Source organism: Corylus avellana, chromosome 11 (genome assembly GCF_965113065.1).
Source record: "Corylus avellana chromosome 11, dhCorAvel1.hap1.2, whole genome shotgun sequence".
NCBI lineage: Eukaryota > Viridiplantae > Streptophyta > Magnoliopsida > Fagales > Betulaceae > Corylus > Corylus avellana.
Window position 1 is genome coordinate 343,591 of NC_142500.1, and position 18,029 is coordinate 361,619.

At 36.5% G+C, this 18,029-nt stretch overlaps 3 protein-coding genes across 3 annotated transcripts; 2 read left to right on the plus strand and 1 right to left on the minus strand.

Annotated features, from left to right (window-relative positions):
* The first annotated feature begins 1,921 nt into the window (after positions 1-1,921).
* LOC132166456 (Integrase-type DNA-binding superfamily protein) lies at positions 1,922-3,031 on the plus strand. Its single transcript, XM_059577271.2, has one exon. The coding sequence runs from the start codon at positions 2,038-2,040 to the stop codon at positions 2,644-2,646; it is 609 nt and encodes a 202-aa protein (XP_059433254.2). The 5' UTR covers positions 1,922-2,037; the 3' UTR covers positions 2,647-3,031.
* Positions 3,032-7,000: 3,969 nt separating this feature from the next.
* LOC132165232 (beta-galactosidase) lies at positions 7,001-11,311 on the minus strand. Its single transcript, XM_059575715.2, has 17 exons — positions 11,216-11,311; positions 10,975-11,087; positions 10,801-10,867; positions 10,618-10,710; positions 10,362-10,505; positions 10,184-10,272; positions 9,963-10,068; positions 9,767-9,854; positions 9,514-9,632; positions 9,234-9,404; positions 8,896-9,092; positions 8,715-8,812; positions 8,253-8,362; positions 8,037-8,150; positions 7,805-7,924; positions 7,215-7,721; positions 7,001-7,117 (listed from the first exon to the last, which is right to left on the minus strand). Exons 1-17 carry the CDS (start codon positions 11,309-11,311, stop codon positions 7,001-7,003), a joined length of 2,349 nt encoding a protein of 782 aa, XP_059431698.1.
* A 5,108-nt stretch (positions 11,312-16,419) lies between these two features.
* LOC132166038 (FCS-Like Zinc finger 13) lies at positions 16,420-17,812 on the plus strand. The gene is made up of 2 exons (XM_059576779.2): positions 16,420-17,072; positions 17,211-17,812. Exons 1-2 carry the CDS (start codon positions 16,504-16,506, stop codon positions 17,368-17,370), a joined length of 729 nt encoding a protein of 242 aa, XP_059432762.2. The 5' UTR covers positions 16,420-16,503; the 3' UTR covers positions 17,371-17,812.
* The last annotated feature ends 217 nt before the right edge of the window (positions 17,813-18,029 follow it).

Genomic DNA, 18,029 nt, shown 5'->3' on the forward strand with positions numbered 1-18,029 from the left:
GCCAAAATGGGGTGGCCGGACCACCCCATTTTTGGCCAAGGGGGTGGCTGGAGCCAACCCCTGGCCGATCTGGGGGTGGTCCGGCCACCCCCTTGGCCAAAAAAAAAAAAAAAAGACTGGGTGCATTTGGGGGTGGCCAGACCACCCCCAAGGGGCTGGGGGTGGTCCGGCCACCCCAAATGCACCCAGTCCGCATTTTTTTTTTTTTTTTTTGGCCAAGGGGGTGGTTGAACCACCCCCAGATCGGCCAGGGGGTGGCTGGAGCCACCCCCTGGCCAAAAATGGGGTGGTCCGGCCACCCCATTTTGGCCAAGGGGTGGCTGGAACACCACCCCTTTCTCCTCATTTTTTCTTTTTTTTTTTTAAATATTTTGCTTTATTAAAAAAAAAAAAAAAAGAGCAAAAAGTCCATTTTTGCTGCTGGCACTGTAGCTGGAACAGTGCCATTCCAGCTACAGTGCCAGCCCGGCCTGTTCGCAAACATAGCCAAAAATTTAGAGCTATAGGCGCCGGCCTAATTCACCAAACAGTTGGGCCGGCCGCTGAGGTCACCCTCAGCTTCGCAGTAGCTAGCTGGAGATGGGGGACAATCTAGAATTGGAAGTAGGACAAAATCGTTTACTGTGTTGACGCATTTCCTGCGACCTCATGCATGACGTATGCTTTGGGAGCAAACACGCACGCGTGTGGGAGAAGCCAAATTGGAGCTTCATCCGATCTGATGCTGACTGGCGACTGCAGCCACGGCTAAATTGAACACTCAGATGAATTAATTGCTTGTATTAAATTCGACTTTCAATTCTAATAATAATTATCTATGGTCGATCTAGTCACAAAGAACAAGTAGGGGGTGTTTGGCAAATGGGATGGCCTAAATACTGTAATTGATGTAGATTAATGTGAAAAAAAGTAAGCATGTTTGGTATAAAAAAAATGAAAATGTGGTATGAAAAAAGTGAAAAAGTTTTGTTTTGTAGTGATTTTTTTATTTGAATAATAATAAAAAGTGAATGATTTGATATTAAAAGTGAAAAAGTTAAAATGTTTTGATGTTGATTTTTTTAGAAAATGGTGATGAACAGTGTTTAGGCCAACCCCATCCCCATTACCAAACAAAGCCTAGACGTATCGGCAAATAACACTCCCATACTTAAGTTGTGAGGTATTCAAAAGATAAAATAACATATAATAAGAAACTGCTAGTCACCATGTGTCTTCTGGTAAGGTGATCGCTGATCAATCGAGGGAGATTAATATTTGACCCACCAAGCACAACCTCACCTAAGGATGGATATGCCGTCTTTAAGTCTTGTAAGATAACAAGTTTTACCAAGTTTAAATGGGCTTTACGAAACTATTTACAATTAACAGTTCAAATTACATGCTCAAATTACATACAGTAAATTAAAGTTTGTTATAATTGAGACAATTACAAGCCACAAAAGGAAGCATATGTGGGGGCAGGCAAGTAAGTCGGATCTGATGGATGGCGTTTCTCTTTGTACTGTTCAAATTACGTCGCAGTAGGAGTGTTCCGACTGTAGAGAATTGGGTGAGATGCGGCGGATTGGGAAACACAGTCAACACCTCTTCGGGAGCCAAACCGCTACAGGGTGTCAATAAAACCTGAAAGAAAGGACATTCGTATTTGTCTATTAGCACGACTTTTCAACATATGGCCACGAGGAAGAAAAGACACACATGGTTCAAACCACAGTCACAGTACCCGCGTAAGCTACTCCAAACCCATCTCCTCTCGCCGCCACGTGTACGCTCTCTTACTCTTTACGGCCCCTTCTTCATCGAAACGCGCCTATTCAGTGTTGACCCATCAGTCAGACCCACCAAAGTTCCAACACCCACACATATATATAACACACCGAGCCGCCAATCCCATTCTCAAACATCATTCCTCAGCAAAGCGAACAGAGCAAAAAAGAAAAAAGAGAAAAAAAAAAAGTTTGCAGGATTCGGGTTTGTCTTGTAATTGTCAAAACCACATACAAACCTCGAATACCAGAAACAAGTTTTTGGCAAATGGTGAAGCAGACGAGTGATAAGCCGGCAGCGCAAAGCGATTTGAAGTACAAAGGTGTCCGGAAGCGCAAGTGGGGCAAATATGTGTCCGAAATTCGGCTACCCAATAGCCGGGAGAGGATTTGGTTGGGCTCGTATGATTCGGCCGAGAAGGCGGCGCGTGCTTTCGACGCGGCGCAGTTTTGCCTGCGTGGCCGCACGGCCAGGTTCAATTTCCCCGATAACCCGCCGGACATCGCCGGTGGGCGCTCTCTCACCCCGCCTGAGATTCAGGCGGCTGCGGCTCGGTTTGCCAACTCAGCCGAGCCACCGAGAAGCAGTAATTCGGATCGGTCGGCCACCGAGACGTTACCGACGGAGTCACCGTCAGCGTCTCCTTCGGTTTCGGAGGGGACGGTCCAGATGGATAGCGAATTGACAGCGGACACGCCGTTCTCGGATTTGTTTCGGACAATGGGTTCTGTCAATGTCGGGTCGGATTATGGAATATTCCCAGGTTTTGATGATTTTACACACGAATTATACGCACAGCCTTTGCCTAGCTATGATTACGGAGAAGAAAATTTTGACGGGATCGTGCCTCAGGATTCATTCCTGTGGAATTTCTAAAGAACACTCGGCTAATAACAAGCCGTAGCCGAGTGGGGTCAGAGGCCCTGGACAGTTTTAGTTTCTGGAGCTACTGACTTGTGTTTTTTCGACCCGCCAATATTCAATCCGGATATGGATGGACCAATTTTTGTACGGCCATCTTTCCAATCATAATTAATTTGTTGGTAGGAGCAAATTTTTTTTAATTTTTTTTTGTGTCTGAATCTACTAGATAATATTCAATTGTCCAGAACTTAAAAGTGTCAATGTGTCATGTCATGTATGTAATTTTAGATCACTCATTTGAATGATTGTAATGAATATTGGAGAATATACTACATCCATCTTGTAATGAAGGGGAGACCCTACCTGAAATTATTAAAGTATCTGCCTCTTTTGTGCACGTTTTTGTTTTTCTTTGCTTTTTGGATGTGCACCAATACTATTGCTTTTGCTTCCATCTTGGCATGTGGATATTTATATATGTATATCAAATATAATAATGCATTGCCTGCCTCATCCTCTTTTTTAATCCACCTTATCTTCTTTCTAGCTAGCTAGCTTCCCAACATATGGCCTAAATCGCGTTTACATAAAGTAGACAATTCTACAGCACCAAATTATTCATTTCTTCTCAAATAATTTTTAATAAGCCTCTCAAGTGATGTGATATATATATATATATATATATATATATATATATATATATATATATATATATATAAAATATGTGTGTTCAACTATCTATATACATATTTTAAGAATTTTTTCTTAACTATTCCGTCCTTGGATGAAGTCATTTCACTTTGCTAATAATCCATTAGGTAATTTTCTTTTCCTTGATTACTCATGGGATAATTTTTTTCCTTAATTTAAGAATTTATGTATTTATTCAACAAGAACAAAGGAAAAATTCAGAGGTGATTAATTACCATGCATGGAAATAATCTCTATTCACATCTTACTGTATATAGCAGTAGACATCTATCATTTTACTCATTCAACTATATATATATCATCATATCTTACGAGACTAATCTAGAAGCACTGAACTATCATCCTTCACACTACTCATTACTTGTGAGATACTATTTGTTATTTGATTTAAGTTTTTCACTCAAAGAGAAATGCATTTACTACACTCCCATGTCATTAGGATGATGCAACAGTGTTAATTAATTCTTAAATGTTATTTTTAATAAGGATTAATTCAGAGCTGTAAACACTGCCACCTCGGCACAATAAAAAAAAGAAAAAAAAAAAAATATATATATATATATATATATATAGTACTATTCATGGTGTAGTTTTTCAACTGTATAAATTTAGCTTTACTTTCCCTATCTCAGGAAAATACTTTAGAGTTTGTTAATTTACAGCGGCTAAATATTGAATGAGAAAGTTGATGTTCATATTGGATTTGTTTACTCGGGGAGTGGAAGTATAATTTGACGTTCTAGAAGAGTAGAACGAGTAGTCAACTCTGGTCCGCTCCCAATGCACTAGAAACCGTGTATCCATCCGCATCCAAAGGATCACACAGCTTAGCTAGCCGTCTTCTCCCGCGCGCTTGTTTTGCCACATGGCAGACACCCACGTCACGTGTACGTACCCAGGCCTGCCTTCTCATGAGTAGAGTGAAAGACGAAAGAAAAGCAGCGAGAGAGAGGAGATCGATGTGGTGAGTCGGAGAGGTAGAAGAGAGAGAAGAGACGGTGTTAGTATTAATTTTGTTTACGTGGACGGTGGACCCTCCGCAACTCTTAACATTCCGGCGAATCGCCAGACATTTCTAGTGCCGGTGATCTCTAGACTCTCGCCGTCGAACTTTCAGGAGGGTTCTTCTCAGACATGCATGATTCTTGTTCTTTTTGTGGGGTTCTTTGGGTGAAGAGTACTGTTGTTTGCCCTTGGAGCATGTGGTAGTCGTGGGAGTTGAAGTAAACAGCATAAACTAGCCCCACACACACACACACACACACATATATATATATATATATATATATATATATATCCCATCTCAGCCATGCATGTTGATTGTTGATGCTACTATTAAACCCATATATGCATCATGCATGCTACGAACTATTACACCCATGACCCTTGCATCATGCATGTTTTTAGTTGGTCGGAGACAAGCAAGAAGTAGTCGGTGTTATTTTTATGGGAAAAGTAATCGGATAAGAAAGAATCTTTTAAAAAAATTGTGGATTATCTTAGATCATCTTTTGTATCAAATGACTTGAAAAATGCCACAAATTACAGAAATAATAACAACTATACTCGATTCTTATTGACGGCATATTACATTTTTAATAGGTGCTTTTTTTTAGCCTTTCGATGCAAGAAATTGCTTGAATTTCATAATTTAAGAATATAATCTTGACACAAAGTACACATATTCGCTCTATTTATGACCCCATTGTCAATGTTACCTCCCCAAACTATCAATTCTATCAACGTCCCTCATAAATTACATAAATAATAACAAATGCCCCCCTAATGTTAGCAAAAAGGCAAAAATGACCTTCAAATTTTTTCAATAAGACAAAAATATCATTATAAACTTGAAAAAAATAAATAAAGATTAATCATTTTTTTTAGTAATAAAAAAAAAAGAAAAAGAAAATTAAATGACCCCCTTGGTTTTTCAAATTTTTGGTTTAGTTTTTTAATTTTTCATCTTCGTTTTATATTTTTTTTTATTATTTTTTTAGTTTTTATTATTTTTTTATTTTTTTAGTTTTTATTATTATTAAAAGAAGAACATTTTCTTTAATAGCAATAGAAGAGTTGGAGGAAAACTCTATCATTGTTCTACTTATTTTTCTTATATATGGACTGTTCTCATTTTTACACTTGTAGATCTTGAGAAATTAAATTATATAAAATTATAGAAGAATAAAGGCTTATTAAGGCAAATATTGAGGACCTTATATTAAAACAGCAAATATTTTGGACGCAATATATGTATTTAATTCGTAGCTAACATGTGTAACATGTGTATATAATATTATTGCCAGAAAATAATTCAAAGTTCGACTCAACCGTGTCTTGACCACACCAATTGTGGTTTTGTTACGAAAAAGTTCTATTGAACCCACTATTGCGCGCCTATGCAACAACCTTATTCGAGGGCCGTCAATTTTGACACGACCCATTAATACGTCACAAAATTATTGGACTTGTGTTTACTCTTAACGGGTTTGGATTATAAACGAATTGACCCGTTTATGACCCGTTTCTTTTTGCTCTTGGCAGGTCAACCCATGGATGGGTAACCTGCTAGACACGTTTATTTATTTATTTATTTTTTTAGTTTACCCTTAATGAGTTTGGGTCATAAACGGCTCAATTGACCCGTTTATTTTGATAAACTTGTCAAGTGACCCGTTTATGACCCTATTCATCACTTTCATTTTTTTTTTTAAAAAAAAAAACATTTCTAAGCTAAACGGGTTAAGTGGGTCGTGTCGGGTGATCTGTGAAATTGTCGTATCGTGTCTGAGTTTAGTGAGGTCGACCCATTAGCTAAACGAGTTGTGTTTGGGTTTGCCCTAAACGGGTCGCGGGTCATTGCAGGTCGACCCACCGACCCGTTTTGCCGCCTCTACAGTTATTCTTAAGCTTTTACCAAGGCGAATGTTTTCATCTTAATTAAGTCCACTAAAAGTCTCCGCTGCAATAGTTAACAATCATTGTGAATTTGTTGAGGCCTGAGGGTGCTCGACTCCGGCCAGTTGAGCCGTAGACAGAGGCAAGCTCGCGTGCTCCAGGCATCCTTTATGCGCTCCATGTGTTCTAAAAAATTTTCAGATGATCACTGCCTTTATTTTCTTAAAAGAAGTTGAGAATTTGGAGCCTCGATCCTCCATTCTCACTTTCAGTATATATGGACGGTGAGATGTTACACGTAAAGTTGGGATGGAATGATGCAACCATGATTGCTCCATCACAATATTGTAAATAGGCTATTGGTGTGACATAGGATGATCATGACGCATCTTTTGGTGCAATTGTTACATTAAATAATCACTTGTCTTAAACGTTTTACATGCATGATCAAAATGATAAGTTTAATTAGTATTTTAATATATATTCTTTCTCATAACATATTCAGAATTTTCCTTAATAAATTAAGCTCCCTACATGGTATATTTTATTTAAACATAAATAATTAGTTAAGATGCAAGCGATACTCGAAGTATAACACGTAGTCAAGATTTAAATTCAGAAATTTTTATTGCTAAACTCAACCAACGAAAATGAAAAAAAAAAATGTTTACAAGGGACAATCCATTGATCTCAGGTTGATGATTACGTGCTTCCTCTTTTGTCAAATGGGTTGTTCTCCAATAAACAAAACTTTTCTTCACTTATCGCAAACACCTTGCACTAGTAATCTCTTGGAGTACTTGTGGCCACAGTTGACTGATCCAAATGTAGCCTCCGTGGCATTAAACGAACAAGTCGTTTTTCCAACACATGCCTACATATACATACACACAAGAATTCAAGAAGAAAATCTTAAGAATGAATAGATATTATATTAAGAATTTTGATTGGTTGATTGATTAATCGATTACCTTTTGCACGGTAGATAGGCTGTTAACGGCCTCACCAGAGCCTTTCTTGAATGAGCCGCAATTGCCCTGAGGGTCCCCGAAGCTAGCAAATTGGATTTCCGAGATTGTCTGTCCGCCTTGACATGACAGCTCCAACGTTTTCCCTTCGTATACGCTCCCACATACGAATCCGATCGAGAGTGTTTGGAAGGAAACTTGTGAAGGGTCTCCGCCGATCTCTTCAAACAACGTCAATGTGTTTGTGTTTGTGTTTGTATGCTTTCTATTTCCAAGGTATGATCTCGGGATGTGGTACCATCTTTGAGTAGGATTCCCGCAATTCATCCCACATTTTTCTGAACTGTATTCTCCTCGGTAATCACAGGTGGTATTGCAACCATCCTTGTTGGCAAGGAATGAAGGCCAATAACGCCCGATGCTACGTCCGTTCACCCATGCTTGCCCTTTCCCCATACCTTGCAAGTCCACCACCACCGGGTCTGTGCCCGAAGGAGCGTTGAAGTTTGTCTAAAAACATGAACATTATTATTACATGTCAATTTAATAGACTGAATTAAATGAATATTAATGGAGGTCGATGTAGTACATACCCGATACCATATCATGGGTTTACCGCTAGGAAGTCCTTTGAAGGCCCATTTTCCGCGGCCCGCCGACATTGGTGACTTATTAACTTTGTAAAGTTTTACACGCTCGCCACCCAACCCAATCTATGTGGGAAGAATAGCAATTAATTACAAAATTTGTAAGCATTGAAGCCATGGAGGAAGAAAAGAAAATCTATAATTTTCTATATATTTATTTGCCAACGATCTTAATTACCTTATAAGACCAAGGATTTGATGATAAATCTTTAGTAACGTTGCCCTTTCCGATCAATTGAACAGGGCCTCCCACAATGCCTGCTGGCGACAAATCATAGAAAGAACCGTAATTCTGCCCATATAAATAAATATGTTAAGAAATTAATTTGTTATATATATATAATTAGCTTATATATATATAATTAGCTTATAGCTATCCATGTGAAAAACATGCCTGTAGTCCAACTGTGGCACTAAGTAAACTTATAAAATTAGTCCCAGATTTCAGCGTGACAGGTTTCTCAAATATGAAACGGTGATCACCATCGGCGGTCCATTGCGAACCTGATATCATATATATGTAAGAAAAAAAAAATTAAAGTAAAAACTTCACTTTAGACCCTTGAATTATCAAGAATTTTGAGAGACCACCTAAATTTTAAAAACTCTAAATTTAACTCGCTGAACTTTCAATTTCAATTAATTTACCCCCTTTGTTATTAGAAGTTAACTGTTAAAACTAAAGGAGGGGTAAATTGATTGAAATTAAAAGTTTAAGGGTGTAAATTAAGAGTTTTTGAATTTTGAGAAGGTCTTTTTTAAAAGGTGTTGTAGGTCAGATGTCTAAAGTGAAGTTTGTCCTAAATTAAATGCGTACTAAAAAAGGGCAAAATTGACCGGCAAAGTTAAATGTAACCTGTGAAGTTTTGGTTAACATAGGCATGGAGTACATGGCCGGTTGTATTGACACGCAAAATTGCATTGGTCCACGTCGCTGTATCGTTAATCTCAACACTGCGATCACAAAGATAGTCAAACCAGGTGAAGTCCGAACAACGTTATTGCACGGGGGATCTGATAAACGAGAAGAAACTTACGTAGTCATGTACCACAAATAATCACTCGCGTCCCCGGTTGCTTCCTTTTGTTCAAGAAGCTTTGTCTGTCTAAATCTACCTTTCCCGGTGAGGACGTCCCACATGGGCTCCGATATCCACGCCCATTGAAGTTTGGCTGCAGACTCATTTTTACTCCCATCCGATTTCTTTACTATCACGGAGGTCTGGGTGTTAACCTATATATATTAATTAATTATTATATATATCCACAATGACATATATACTAACTACGTTTAGCATGCATGGATGACTGATGATCGATCAGATGGAATTTAATTGCGAGCGTGCATGCACAAAAAGTTAATCAATCCTTTCACCTTTGCAGTGTTGTAAATTTCCTTGTTGCAACCGGCAAGTATGGTAACAGACCAAGCAGGCACAAAATAGTTGCCGTCTTGTTTCAAATCAACATGGGCATCTTCTGTCGTGTTCTTATTGCTTAGGAAACAAAATTTTTCCCCAACAGGATTGTTGATGTACGTAGTCAACTGATAAAAATAATGAATGAATAGTAATATATATATATATATATACTCCTTTTAATTGGTATATAAATAATTAATGCTGAAAATTTTAGTACGTTCATGGGTCACCTACATCAACTCCATTACCAATCTGTGTTGTTGAAGGGGAGCTACTTGTGAGAACCTTTTGCCCAGATTTAATGGCCGCATGGAGTTGCTTAAGATGTCCCCACTTGGGCTGATTTAAATTCCCTGAAATAATGAAGTTTTTATCATTATATTTATATATCATGTAATGTAGGAATATTGTATGTATATTAATCCGTCCAGGATTGTCAAGTAGTGGATATTTCTTTGTTTCTTGGATTAATTAATTAATTAATTACCATATTCGTCGAGAGGTGCATTGTAATCATACGATGTTGCAATGAATGGGCCTCCTGCTGAGCGTCCAAAGTTGGTCCCTCCATGATACTGAAATGGGAAAAGTAAAAGATTAATATGTCAATAAATTTCACATAAAAATGATATGTAAATAGAATATTGACTACAAAATTTCAATTAAAGGCAAAGATATCTAACCATATAATAATTTTGGAACACCCCGCCAGTTTGGAAAAATCGTGCCACAGCATATGCTACGTCTTCAGCAGTTCTATAGGGATCCTTGCCACCCCAGTTCTTGTACCTAAACGTAATTTCCAGCTCATGATATATATATATATATACTTGAGGAGCTCTAAATCTAATATATCTAGAAATTAAAAGGCAATGAAAAAGTGATCAAAAGCAAGAAGATTTACCATCCTGTCCAGTTCTCGGTCCACATTTTTGGACTCTCTGGATTATTTGGCGTAAATTTATCACAGTAGAACCCATTGCACGTGTTTATCTGAAAAGATATACATATGAATCATATATAGAAATGCAGCAAATTGACAGCTGATCTGCAGATATATATATATATATATATATATATACCATCGTTTGAGGAGCATCACTCTGCTGGCACATAATCCAAGGGACACTAATGTTGAGGGATTCGGCCATTGTTGCACACCATTGAATGTATGATTTCCCTGCTGCTCCATAAGGTTCCATAATATTTCCGTATTCATTCTCAATCTGTAATGTGTTTCATGATATATATATATATATATATATATATATATATATATGTCAACGTCCAAAAAAAAAAAAGAGAGAGATTATATACGCTGGAGCAATTAAAATCAACCTGTGCAAAAATTATGGGTCCTCCTTGTGGCGCAAATAGGTTTGCTTCTTTGCACAAGTTAACTATCTTGGTAGTGAATCTCTGCATCTCATCCTGCATGTGAAAAAGTAGAAAATTGAGATGCTTGCTACCAAATATATATATCCTAGTTGTAGAACAACGTATATATATATACGTAATTACCTTGTATACTTGATTGTCTGTTCTTAGTTGAACTCCCGGCAGGTTATGCAGCCACACAGGGAAACCTCTGCACTTTGACAACAAAATCATGTGTATTAATTCAACCGACACTTAATTTTGAGGTACTTAATTGAACATATTACAAAAAGTTACAACATATGTAAAAAGGTTTACCCATAATTCCATTCAGCACAAACGTAAGGACCAATTCGTAGAATCACATGAAGTCCCGCCTTTTGGACTAGCTTGAAGAACTTCACGAAGTTCAGGTTTCCTGAGAAATGGTACTGATTGATTGCCATTGCAAAAACCAAACAGCATAAATCAAATCAAATCAAAAGCTAATTAATTAAGCTCGAAAATTTTGTTTCTTTGAGCTGATCAATCAAAGTTAATTAATTAATTAGAACCAGACCTTGCCACGCCGGGGCTCATGGTGGTTCCAAAATATATACGTTTCAATTGCATCAATGCCACCTTCTTTTGCCTTTTGAATCAAATCTGGCCACATCTGTAAACATATATATATATATATATATATATATATAGGAAGAAAGAGATAAATTTAATTATTTAATGATTACTTTAACGTATATAAAGCTTCAAATATATGAAAAACATATCAAAAAGACACAAACAGAGGAAGGAAACAGTAAAACACCTCCGGGGTGCTGCGTGGATAATGGATTGCACCAGAGAAAAGAACTCGGCGTTCACCATTGATGATAATGGCCCTTGAATCATAGGAAACATCGGTGGCAGCTGCTAACACTGATAGGCATGAGCCCAGCAAGGCTAAGCTAAGAAGAATTGTATTAATCCAGTTAGTCCAAGAGCTCTGCATTTTGATATTTTGACTTAATTACTCACACTATACTACGCTTATATATATATATATATATATATATATATATATATATAGCGCAACAAAATATCCATATTAGTAGCAAAGCATGAGATGTACACGTAAGCGGATGAAAAATATTCAACAAAACATATCCACACTACAAGAGACTCGCTCAGGTTTTTAATTTCTAGTTCTAATTAATTAACAAACTAAACATTGTAGGGTTTAGCGTAATATGCTCCATAGATCAATGCTTCATCACAACTCCACGTACGGAGTCTCTCTCACTTGTTGTAGTAAACGCTAATTACCCTCAATTAGGAGCTAAATCTATATCCCACGTGCGTCATATATACAATACAATCCTATCCATTTCAGATTTTGTTGGTTGCAATATTTGACCCTGTATATATATATATAGAAATATTTCCATTTTAATGCAGCAGCTAGCTCTTATTGAAGCTCAAAGACCCGAGTCCGACCAACCATCCTAGCTAATCATAAACCCAAAAACATAGACCGAGTGATATAGGTCCAAAACATTAAAATTTAAAGGGGCCCAAGAAACGGTGCTACTTTTCAACGTAGTTTGTGTTTTCCTTCTGGTCCAGTGGGCTTTGTAGAAAACTTTTTAGAATATGATCAGTGTTGCATCAGATTCCCTTCGTAGGTCATATACATGGCCCTTGAATTATATATTCAACATAATCTTCAACGAGGAGATTGATTTGTAATCTTATTAAGAATTCAAATACAGCATCAGACAACTAAATTAAACATCACGACTTGTCAGTTTATGAACATTTTATATGTTACAAAGCAAAAAACAAAAGAAAGAATGTCACTATTGCCATTGATCTCCTTAGATTTGATTTCTTAAAATACTAAGTCGCTCTTAAGCGTGGAAAAAAAAATTTAAAGAAATTGCCAATTGCCTGGTGAAAGCAACACCCCTGTTGTCAATTACCCTGTACCTTAACAAAGTTGTTTAACTCAAATGGCATTTTTTTTTATTTTACATTCTATTCTAATGACCCACAATAAAGTGAAATGAAACTCAATCTATAATATTTTTTGGTCAAAAACCACTAATCTAACTTGCAAAGAACTTCTTTTTGTCCATTAGTTAATTATTTATATAATAATCTTGGGTTCTTAGTGGTATTGGTTTATAGTTGGTAAAGCAGATTGGTAGTGGCATAAAATCTTGAAAATTCAAGCAATAGAGAAAAATTATTTAAAGAAAATTAAGAAAATATGGATGGAACCCCATATGATTTTTGTGATTGACTATCATTTTCGGTCACGCCAAACACCGAAAAATATAAAACAAAACAGAACCTAATTGATTTCCCAACATAATATATTATAATTTTTATTTTATTTTTTTATTTTTTGCCATTAGTTGAAGCTATGGTTAAATAGTTATTAGAATTTAATTGTCAACAATCCCCATAAAGATGGATGCCATTAATTGAAAGTTGAGTGTGTTTGAGAACTATACCACTAAGGAGACAGTAATGGAATAAAACTGTTTAGGTTAATAAAGGTGATGCACTCACTAGCCCTTTTGGAAAAATCAATTCTTATATGAATTATGGTATGACGACATTATCACTTGATCACATTATACACTTTTCAAAATCTATGGAATCACAACACTATCACCTTATCACATTTTACACTTTCAAATCTATTCGAATCCCTAAAAAATCATCACTCAAAGGAACCACTTTTTCTTTTCTACCAACTTCCTTCCCTTTTTCTTTTTTTGTTCAACTTTTTGCCTTAACTTGAAATTACTAATAATTTGGACAAGAATTACAAGAGATCTACTTGCCCAAATAAATTTTCGACTGCTTAACCATTTATTTTGAGTAAATAAGTCTTATATGAACTTATCGCCATTGTTGTTCACAATAAATTGTTAGAGATCTCAATCCGTGTTTCAATAATACTTTTAAGTTGTGTTTTGAGAGTCTTGACTTGGGTCTAATTTGAATTAAACATAAAATAAAACAACTTAAACATATCATCATAATTAGGGGGTGGAAGGGTGGAGCTTGAGTTTTTATATAATATGGCGATTGGAGTGTGAGTTTGATTATATCATAGTAATAATTACATCCAAAGATAAAAGTGATATCCCTTTCAGTCATTACTGAAAAATAATCTTTGTCCTAGCTCCTAAAGACTATGGAAAAAGGGTAAAAAATTGTCTCTAAATTGGCTTGGCATATATCAAAATAGTAATTCTGTAAATATTGAGAGTAAAAAAAATATATAATTTTGTTTTGTTTGAGATAAAAATGATTTATTTATTTATTTATGAAGTTTAAGCATGAAAAATATATCTTAACAAAAAATTAATAATTGAAATGTGTCGACTTCTTGAAGGTCACTGTCATTGGATGAACCCCAATACATGTGGCTTTATTGGGAACGGCCAATCAGAGATTTACGCGTATTTGGCTCCGCACGTGTGTGGGTCCCGCATTGCCTTGTTATCAATGCCATATGGGCTCCAGGTTTTGAAGGCCCTTTTCTTTTTCGTAAAGCCTAAAGCGACCATTCTGTTGGCTACTAGGCGGCTACCACTTGTCGTTTTATAACTGGAATGACTCTAATGCCCCTTCATTTGCAGTCGTTCATAATTGATAAAATAATTAAGAATGTATGGCCGACTGATGTAAATCGAATAACCTACGATCACATGAAAAAATTTGAGGAGAATGCAGGTTTGTACATGTCACTTCAAATTCCAAATCAATTCTGGGCTAATTTTGGGGTTGTCGATGACACAATAAGATAATGAATCTATCTTTACTATGGCTAATCGATTGTCAAAATGGTTGGGGGCGTTACAACTTCATTACTTGCAAGAAGATAATGAATCTATCTTTGCTGTGGCTAATCAATTGTCAAAATGGTTGGGGGCGTTACAACTTCATTACTTGCAAGAAGACTTATGATACAGTTAGTGTGGTTCAATTGTTCTTTCAATTGTCTCTAATCAGAATACTCGATTTTTCAATCACTTATAGAGAGGTTTAGGGCGTTTGTCCAATACTAACATTGACTTTAGAAGTGTTTATCATTCTCAAACTGATAGACAAATGAAGTTTGTCAATCATTTTTTGGGAGACATAGTTTGAAGTTTGGTGGGTGATCATCTCAAGCCTTGAGATAAAGAATTCTTTCATGCCAAATTTTCTTACAATCATTCTACAAATTGAAGCACTTGATGTAGCTCGGTCTTCATTGTTTACAAGGGGGAATAATCCTTGTACACCATTAGATTTGGCTCATGTTCCTCTAATTTGAAGATGCTGAGGAAATTATCCTTTCACCCCATGAACTATCACATGATGACCATTTCCTCCCATTAACTACCAACTTTACATTACGAACCTATCAAACTATCATTTCATTACCAAAACCTCCATTTCATCAGTCAATCTCGTTAAGTCAGACAGTCAACCCATCACGTGCATGTACAGTACCTGTGATCAGTGTTGTGATTTGTGAACAGTACGATTAACTGTCCGACTTAACGGCCTTGATTGACGGAATGAGAGTTTGATAACGAAAAGGTAGTTTGATGGGATCGTAGTGTAAAGTTGATAGTTGATAGAAAAAAAATGATCATCGCATGATAGTTTTTGGGGAAAAGGATAATTTCCCCGAAGATGCTAGTTCCTAATTGTGTGAAATTTGAGGATGGTGATTTTGTGTGGACCATGCTGATTAAAGATAAGTTTCTTTTGAAAAAATATAACAAGCTTACTGTAGAAAGATTGGACAAATGAAAATTGTTGAGAAGATCAATCCTAAAATGTATTAAAGAAAAAGAAAAAGAAAAAGAAAAAGAAAAGAAAAACCAACACTTTACATGATGAGAGAGAGTGTGTACTGCAGGGTATTTTAGTCATTAGGGTAAACCAAGCATTAGAAACGTACAGCCCTCCACATGGCCCACATCTCGCTTTCCATTTGGCAAAACAGTGGGCCTCCAATTTCAGTGGGCTCAGTTGTTTCAGTAATGATTGCATCTCCACCCATATCGGATGTTTGACACGTGCCTCACAATCCAACGGTTCCATTTCCCCAGGAATCTTTTTTTGTCTCAAAACAGAAGGATCACAGACCGCTGTGGGGCAGATCCCTAGATTGGGTCACCATCATTCGACATGGACACTGACAATGACCCAAAACAAAACCACTCTACTCTAAATCTATTGGAAATCCCATTTTAATAATCTTAATAAAATAAGACCGTCTTCAAGAAATAGTTCAATCAGCTGTAGATCACGTTTCATGAAACGATGGTTACAAATTCGAATCTCTCTTCTCCTTTTTCTTGTATGCACATGTCAAAAATAAAAAAATAAGACCAATGCTATTAGAAATGCTATAACCAATATTCTTATTTTATTTGCATTGATGTGACAAAATTTGTTAATTTTTTTTTTCTTTTAATGAGAGTTGATTTAATAACCTATAATCATTACTATATCAATCTAATAAGAGGTAAGAAAAATTTAGTCTAATTATTTCCGCTTTATAGGACATGATCTAAAATATTCTTAAAAACCTAATAAGATTAAATATAATTAATTAGTAAAAAAACCCACTGACAATGACCCAAAATAAAAGCACACTAATGTAATGGGAATCCCATTTTAATAATGTCACTAAAATAATGAAGAGATATGTTGGCTTTTTCTAAAGCAATTATCACCCACATAATTCCAAGCCAAACCCATGGGCTTAGTCCAACCACCCCATCATAGGATTGCTTTCTGGCCATTTTATAAAGCCATCCATATCTCCATTTCTTCATAATATTTCTGCAAATGATCGGAAAGCTCTCCGAATTATTGGTTTCCGGCAATCGTACCGGAGTTTTAGACGTTGCCACGATGAGTCCAAGGAGTCCGTTAGACCTCAAGATGCAATCGCCTAGAGGCTTAAAGAAGTATGATCTTGGTGGGGTTGGATTGGGTATTGTGGCTGCTCTTGAGAAGTCCAGCGATGGCGGACGCGAAGTTTTGGCCAAATATGCTGTTTGTAGTTGCAATTTGATCAATCGATCCAATCCTGTTCCGGTTAACTCCGGCAAGAATTGCGGCAGACTAAATGGATTCCTTGAGGACTTGGAAGAAGGAGAGAATTCGGAGAATTATACATATGTGACTTGTCGGGGACCCAGCAAATCCTTCACCAGGGTGTACTACGATGAAGGTGAAAATGGGAGAACTGGGCATGAAAGACATGGCGTTGATAGATGTAACAACATGGGTGTTCTTCAGGACTCGCGGCCAAGATACGAGGACAGTTTTTCAGCGTACCCAACTTCAGATTTTCTCAGTTCATGTAACTTGTGCAGGAAAAAACTTCAGGGAAAAGACATATACATGTACAGGTACAATTGCTTCTCGTTCTCTGTCTCTCTCCCAATACTTTTTTTGTTTTTTTTTTAATCTTAAATGGAAGTTTGTGCTTGGATTTGAAAAGGGAATCGATTACGAGAGTAATAATCAATGTTTATTTGATTTTGCAGAGGAGAGAAAGCATTCTGTAGCACGGAGTGTAGGTCAAGGCAAATAATGATGGATGAGCGCAAAGAACAGTGCAGATCCGAGGCACCAAGATCTGCGGATGTTTCAAGCTCCCCATACACAAGAGGGCAGATCTTTTCCCCGGGAATTCTTGCAATTTAGACAATGAAAAGATGACCGCTGCCTGCAATGGTGGTGATGCTCCCTGAGTACATACACGGCTATTCTATACATATATACGAGAAGTAGTCAGCTTTTTGTTAATCAATAAAAGAAGAAAACTGGGAAAAATATATATATATTATATATATATATAGAATAGAAATTTTGTATTGAATCTTAGAGGAGAAAAATATGTTTCGATGGAGGGATTATGAACTGCGAATGAAAGAGAAGTACCAGCTTCAATGCGTGTAGGACTTCAAGTTCTGTTGCTTGCAACATAAACAAATTCCAAGAGTTTATGCTAGTCGAATTGAAATCAGAAGTTTGGGTTGAGTCCCACCATGCTAGAAAGAGATTACTATCAATTAAGTGATTTCTATAAAAGCATTGTCTTTTACGTAGTTTCATAAAAGAAAAAAAGTTCCTTCTCTTTTTTTTTTTTATTTTTTTTTTATTTTTAACTATAATTTTCATGTTCGATTTCATTATAGGTATGGAATTTGATTGAAAAAAAGAGAGGAGTTATTAGATGATATGGCAGACATGAATTGAAAAAGGTCATGCTTGATACAAGGAATGGTCGACACAAATCATCATATCAAGATGATCATCATGATTTTGTAAGAAATGGAATATGGACGGCTTAGTTTTGAACC

What these genes read in the sequence shown, in the direction of transcription:
- LOC132166038 (XM_059576779.2), top strand. Translation starts at nt 16,504, where the DNA reads ATGATCGGAAAGCTCTCCGAATTATTGGTTTCCGGCAATCGTACCGGA. An exon ending in AAAGACATATACATGTACAG is followed by an intron (nt 17,073 to 17,210) that starts GTACAATTGCTT and finishes TTGATTTTGCAG; the next exon opens with AGGAGAGAAAGCATTCTGTA.
- LOC132166456 (XM_059577271.2), top strand. Translation starts at nt 2,038, where the DNA reads ATGGTGAAGCAGACGAGTGATAAGCCGGCAGCGCAAAGCGATTTGAAG.
- LOC132165232 (XM_059575715.2), bottom strand. Translation starts at nt 11,311, where the DNA reads ATGTGGCCAGATTTGATTCAAAAGGCAAAAGAAGGTGGCATTGATGCA. An exon ending in ACCGAGAACTGGACAGGATG is followed by an intron (nt 10,069 to 10,183) that starts GTAAATCTTCTT and finishes AATTACGTTTAG; the next exon opens with GTACAAGAACTGGGGTGGCA. An exon ending in AAATTTACAACACTGCAAAG is followed by an intron (nt 9,093 to 9,233) that starts GTGAAAGGATTG and finishes TAATATATATAG; the next exon opens with GTTAACACCCAGACCTCCGT.